General features: G+C 39.5%; 1 protein-coding gene across 1 annotated transcript; it reads right to left on the bottom strand.

Moving 5' to 3' along the window:
- Window positions 1–2,736: 2,736 nt before the first annotated feature.
- LOC149153143 (AT-hook motif nuclear-localized protein 23-like) lies at window positions 2,737–3,060 on the bottom strand. Its single transcript, XM_089443715.1, has one exon. It carries the CDS (start codon window positions 3,058–3,060, stop codon window positions 2,737–2,739), a length of 324 nt encoding a protein of 107 aa, XP_089299841.1.
- Between the last annotated feature and the right edge of the window lie 3,874 nt (window positions 3,061–6,934).

Here is a 6,934-nt window from a genome sequence, read left to right as displayed (position 1 = left end):
AGTCTGAGTCTATCTACCAAAGCCTTATATGAATTATAGTTTGGAAACCATCGACAAATCATATAATTATAAACATAAATTCTACCTGACATATACATCAAAACAAAATAAAAATGATAACATACGGGAACCTTCCACCATCTATTCATCTGATGATTCCATTGGAGCGAGGTCTTTTGCACTTAAGCCTCGCAGTTCCGATTGAGGCAAACAATAAATGTGGCATTCAATGCAGCCAAGGAAAGCATTCTGTTGTTGGAGTTGGATTTGAATCAACTATAGTTCCTTCTGAATCTCATTTAACGATCCGTGTTCGCAAAAATTGCGAGAGAGGACGTCATGGCTTTTTGTAATAATGCTTTTCATCGGCCAAAAAAGGTGTACAGACTGTTTGTACCAAGTAAGGCATCAACAGGTATGACCAATGTCAAGGATCATACCACTCCAGTCTTCTGTCGGGAGCTCCATCTCAACCTTCTAATTTAATTTTGCCTCCAAAGTCGAGATCAATTGCTTCACCTGGGCTAGAGTCCCCTCGTGATAAGCCTGGATAGTGTTTTACAGGATCTGGGAATCTGAGTTTCTGTCGCCTTGTCTTGAGGGCTTGCCTGAAGTCGAACCTCTTTCTTTTCCTTTATCGACATGAGTTTTGCGGCCACGACCTCCGTGCCCCAGAGGTGCCAACACCAGGAGGAGACTTAACCATGATGGATGACAACAGACCACCCTTTGTCAGCTTACTTAGACCTACCCTCGCTCGAGACCTAACACACTATGTAGAGGCCGGAGGGAGAAGCGTCTTATGAAGACCTAGAGTAATAGCGGGACATAAAAGCAAAAGCTAATCAAAGTTATACTTACGCCTAAGAGAAGGACCGAAGAGCAGGGGCATCACCTTTTTGCACTACACCACACCATGAATCAACAACCTGAATGAATGCACAGAGGAAAAAATGAACCTACCAGGACTGTGAGGCCCCCTCAGAGTTTTAACAGTGGTGCCCCTGCACTCCTTAGCCCAGAATCCACAGACCTTCCTTGGCCAAAATTCCCTTACCCTTCCTTTCCCTCAAGGTTATCCATTTGAACTTATACTCAAAATTATGTAACTTACATGTTGTATTCAGAGTAATTAAAACCCAGAACCTACGAAACATTCCCATATGAGATAGCAGAGTACTGTAAAAGAATAAGATCGACATAACATGGTTGAGAAAGCTAGTGCATACTATCACATAAACTTTCCAATTCACCATTGTTCCTTTTCCCCTCCAACGCAAGGTGCATAACTAATGTGAGGCCCCAACCCAGGGAAAAGGATAAGTATAAGAACATACTAGACCAATTGTGCCATCTACTTGTCGAGACCAACCGCAATCAAGTTTCCTCCCCGCTCTCCAGCCTCCTCGAACCATAACACTATTGTGTTAGACCTCTGAAGATAAATATAGAACCAGACTAAATACCAGATAGATGGTTGCATCTATTCCTGAACTCCCACCACCTGGAGAATTAAGGCTCTGCCAAACCTCACATCGAGGATCTGCTGGGGGGTGCAGCCGTCCATTGCGTTGAGGTGATAGTTCGTGTGAGGGCATGGGTGAGTCCGCCCACCGACCCTTGCATTAATGTGATTGAACATGTCTACGATCCCTATGCACATCCCCAATTGGTTCACACCCAGATCGAGGGATTTATATAACAAAGTTTAACATTAAATCAAAATTATAATAAATTTCTAAGAAAAAATAATAAAGCCACAAAAGTAATTTACCAACAGTCCAAATTTATAATATTTAGTATATACTCAAAACATAATTTTACAAAATATTATAAGTAAACATAATCTTATATTGTCCAAAAAGTTTAGCTTAAGTGGTGGGGCATATGTTTGTGTTCCTAGCCATGGTGGGTTCAAATTTCCATTTCCAAAGACATGTTTTACTTGGTGAAAATTGTTCTACTAGATAATTCCATAATCATTGTCATTAAAAAAGACAAACAAAATCCTATATTAGTTATATAGTTATATATAAGAAAATAAAATAAAAATCCATCCCATATTTTTAAAAACTACTCTTTAAACTGAAAATGTAATTGATATGAGTGCTTTCAAAATTCTTAATTTCACATTCAAAATAAAAACCACTCTTTAAACATGTAAATGCAAACGCAATTGATATGAATGCTTTCAAAATTATTAATTCCACTTTCAAAATAAAAACTACTCTTTAAACTTGGAAATGTAATTGATATAAGTACTTTCAAAATTCTTAATTTCACCTTTAAAATATAACTGGTTTGAGTACTGAAAAACCCTTACTTAAACCAAAAAATTTAGCTAATTAGAGTATATGACTCTCTAAAACCTTACTCAAACCATTTAGATAATTTGGGTATGTGACTCTAAAAACCCTAGTCAAACCTCAACATGCAGCTGATTTGAACCTGCTACTTTCAAAAATCCCACTTAAACTTCAAAATTCAAAATGTACCAAACCCCTACTCAAATCTCAAAATATAGCTTATGTGAGTCTATCACTCTCAAAAAGAATCCTTACTTTCAATTCTTAAATTGTAGTTCAATCAAACCGCTGACTCTCTACATTAACTAGCTTTCATAATATGAATCACCTTCAAATCATTCCAACTGGTATTGTATCTCTGGTGGTAGTCATTTCAAATACCAGACATTGAAAAAGAGTACAAATCTGATAAAAATCACACCAAACGTTATCAATAAACATCAGGCTTACCCTGCGACTGCTGATTAGTGACTGTATTTAACGGCTGCTCGGGTGGAGATATAGAATTTGATTTGAAGAAGCCAAGAGGCTGGACCTCCAAAGGGTTCACATTTAACCTCTCGTAAGGGATGTCTGCAGCCACACCAGTTATGACGGTCACGAGATCTGATGCTACCAAGCTCCCTACCACTCTGCCTGCAACTATTATACCTTGCCTATCTGCCAAAATCACTGTTATTCTCGCAACTCCAATGACAGGATGGAACACTCCTGAAAGGGAAAGAATTTCTAGCGGTCCTGCATATGACACCATTCCCCCTGGAGCTCCTTCCAAAACATGGACCTCCTCCTCTTGCTGCACTTCTTCCATGACTATATTTTGACAAAGGGTCTTTACTCTTTGATCTTCATTTGTATCTCTGCTTCTCTGCAAAATTTGCACATGCTCATGTGTTCCTCTACATAAATTTGGAGCTGGAAAAGAAATGGAACAATGAGCTCCTGCTTCATCAAGATGCTGCTCAGCCTCTAGCTTGGAAACCTCAGAGGCCAAAAATTCAATCATCCTAGCTAATTCATCTATTTCAGAATGATAGGATGAAGAGACTTCACCTTCCTGTCTTCTGCTTTCATAATCACCTTCAAGTCTCTCTGCAGCAATGATATTTGCTTCTATTTCAAAGGCTGCACTTTGCATGTCAGCCAAAGAAGCACATTTCCTCTCTCTCAACAGCAAGAAAAACTGAGAATCGAAAGCATTGGCATAAGTAATCATAGCAGAAGAAGGGGTAAGTCTTATTTAAGTTGGAATTCTGCTGTACATATGATTGAATCTGATATTGAAATCAGACAACAACTCACCATCTTCTCTCTGCAGGTTCCCAAATTCATCATGATAGAAGAGCAAATCTTTATTATTTCCCCAGTGCTTTAAAAATACATCATCTAAAGCATCAATGTATGCAATGGACCTAGGGGGTAAATTTCTAAACCATTTTCTAGCTTCCCCATCTAGGCTTTGAACAAAAACCCTCATCCAGACATCCTCCTCATTGATATCCAAGATATCAGCATAGCTATAAAAGGACTCAAGGTGCTCTTCAATTGATATTTCTTCTGAACCAGTAAACTTTGGCATGAATTCTTGATAATCTCCTGCAGGCATGGCATTCAAAGGGGTAGGCAAGACTAAATGTGCATACCTAGCAGCAACTATTCGTTCTATCTTTGTAAGGGCTTGCTGACCTGCCATGACTGAGGTATATGAAAGGGATACTAGTGGACTAAGTGGAATGAATCAGTGAAAAGGATAATGGAGACAGAGGAATATGATGGAAAACATGGTGCTTCTTTCTGTGAACTGAGTTCCAAAAGGGGAATGAATAACAAGGAGCTACATGAATCTCTGAAGGTGACAATCACTAACAGGGATACATGGAATTTTTAAGGCTTACCTGACCCTGATGCTCCTTACTGTGATACTTTCTTGTGCTGAATGATCTTCTCAGGATTAGGCACTGGTTGAGCTGTTGGTTTCTAAAAATTTCTTCGAGCATGCCTCACCAACTGCACCAGAACTGCAATGTGGAGTCGCCAAAGGTTGGTCTTCCACCAGTGGAGTCGCCAGACAGATGATTACAACCAGAAACTGTGTTCAAACCTTGTCTGTCATCAAAGCTTGAAGCTGTGTCATTCTCCTAGGGAAGCTGAGCTTCAATTCTCCTCTCCCCGGAAACGGTGCCAATTAATGTTATCACCCCAAGAAACTCACCTAGGTTGTATATCAGTGATGCTCGGGAACATTACAAACTCAACAAAATGTTGGAAAAATAGGTGGATGAATGAAGAAATGCTACATATTCAAGCCAGATAACCACTTCTACTATGATTGACCCCAGACATGGGTGAACACCCCCAGGCTACAAGGCTTTTAACCACCAATTACTCACAGTTTTAGAGACAATGTGATGATGGAGAACACTGATCACACCAGCAGATGCACAAGACCCTGTGATGGCCAGCTGCAACCAGTTAAAAGGTCTGTAAATCTGTTTTCTAATACACAGACAGGATGACAGCTCTCTGGCATTAAAACAATAGAAACCTGCAAGCAAATTCAATGATACATGCTAAATCCTAACACAGAGGTGGGATGACAGCCCCTCTAATGCTAAATATTAACAGCACATGAAATAATGCAGAACAGGCACAACCTGGAACAAAGAAGAAGCAGTGGAGAGTGAGCAATCAATAGCAAAAGAAGTGTGTATTAGCTGGATATGAAGACCGGAAGCTACAGGTTACAAGATAGTTACAGTCTCCAGAAGTTGAAGCTTGCAACAGATTAACACTCATCAATTGATTACATCTTGTTTCTTGGTATATATAGAGGTTGGTTACAAAATATCTCTGCTACTAAGCGTGGAGGAGTCAATAAATAACTACCAACCACATTTACATTCAGATATGGGTCTCTGCTACAGATTGACTACTTTAATGGATGAATTTAATATTTCTGGTGCTCTGCAATCCTTCTCTGATCAGGTGGAGTAAAATATAAATGAAACCCATAACCTTTGACTGCTTTTAACTGCTCGAGGCAGTCCTATTTGTCTTCGGCCACTTTTTTGATTAATTACAGTTGCTAAAGCTTTAATTGTGTAGGTACATGGTAGCTGGTTGCCTTCATTCTTCCTCGGGAAGCAGAGAACAAGTTAAAGGCATGAACAAAATGGAGGAATCGGGCACGGGAGGAGAACAAACATTAGCCGTTAGATTCACAAATCAATTGCGGGGATGGATTATGAAGGCTATCAGGTGAATCATGGGTGGGCAGACCAATTAATAACCGTCAGATCACATAAACGGACGACCTGGATTAACTTATGGAGTCTAACGGGAGATGGACAATCGGGTTAGTAAGGGCCATTGGATCATCGTCGAGCAGATCCGATGGTGATCGGGGGCGGAAGTCGCGCGGCAGTTAGTCGGCGGGGAGACGTACGAGAAGAGCGGTTTCACGAGCAGGCAGTTTTCCCCCCACCGCCTATCGCAGGCGGGCAGTTTTCGTAACTCACCACACGATGCAATCAAAACACCAAATGACAGGGGAAGTGAATGATGTTTAACTTGTGCAGGGAAAAAGGGTTGACCGTTAGATCGGATGCGATCAACGATAGAGATTTAAAACATAACAGAGGGCTATCTTGGCGCGGGTTCATATGTTAAACACCTGAGAGTTAAAATAAATAGGTTACGCAAAATTTAAACAGGGTTTTATAGGCGGAAAGGAGATGAAGCAGAGTGTTAAGACGAGAACAGAAAGGCTACAAGAAACAATAAAAAATGCGAGGCTGTGAGAACATGAGGAGAACAAGGGAGGAGAAGGTAGAAAAGCCTGCTGCAAGCTTTCATTTCGGCCAAAAACCCACCATTAGACCCGAATTGACCTTTAAACGTTGAAAATTGGTAGTAGAGCTAACAAGGCCTCCCACTAACAATTTAAAGAACAAAGTTCCATAGGAAGCATGGACATGCCATGAGTTTCATTGTAACACACTTTAAGGTATTTGGTTATGTGGCTTATGCTCATGTTCCTAAGGAGTTGAGAAAAAATCTAGATGATAGAAATGAGAAGTGATTTTTTATTGCGTATAGTGATAAGTCCAAAGCATATATGTTTTACAATCTAATAAAAAATAAGTTGATAATTAGTAAAAATGTTAAATTTAAAGAAAATGAAGCATGGTATGGAAGCATTGATAAATCTATAATAGTTGGAGAAATGATACCACAAGTAGAAGATGATGCAGAGGAATAGGTTTTACAAGAACGTCAATAAGAGTTGCAAAGCCATTCATAAATCAGAATCAGTCCAACAAGAACTCCAATACATTCCATTCAAGGTGAGTCATCTTCTTTGGCAACTTAGTCTACTCCTACTAGTCAATCAAGTAGTGTTTCTCAAGACTTAGAAAGACCAGAAGTTTGAGAGAGATCTATGAAGACATAGATGTGAATTCAAATTTTGCATTATTTACATGTTAACCGACGTGTTCTAAAGAGGCAATGAAGGATGAAAATTTGGTTCAAAGCAATGGATGAAGAGATGGATTCCATAAAGAAAAATGATACATGGAATTTAGTAGAATTACCAAACAGTAAAGATTTCATAGGTGTTAAATGGT

The sequence above is a fragment of the Pinus tabuliformis genome, chromosome 9 (assembly GCF_031772625.1).
Source record: "Pinus tabuliformis cultivar Carrire ecotype Pingquan chromosome 9, CPIR1, whole genome shotgun sequence".
Classification (NCBI taxonomy): domain Eukaryota; kingdom Viridiplantae; phylum Streptophyta; class Pinopsida; order Pinales; family Pinaceae; genus Pinus; species Pinus tabuliformis.
This window is presented reverse-complemented; position numbering and strand designations above follow the sequence as displayed.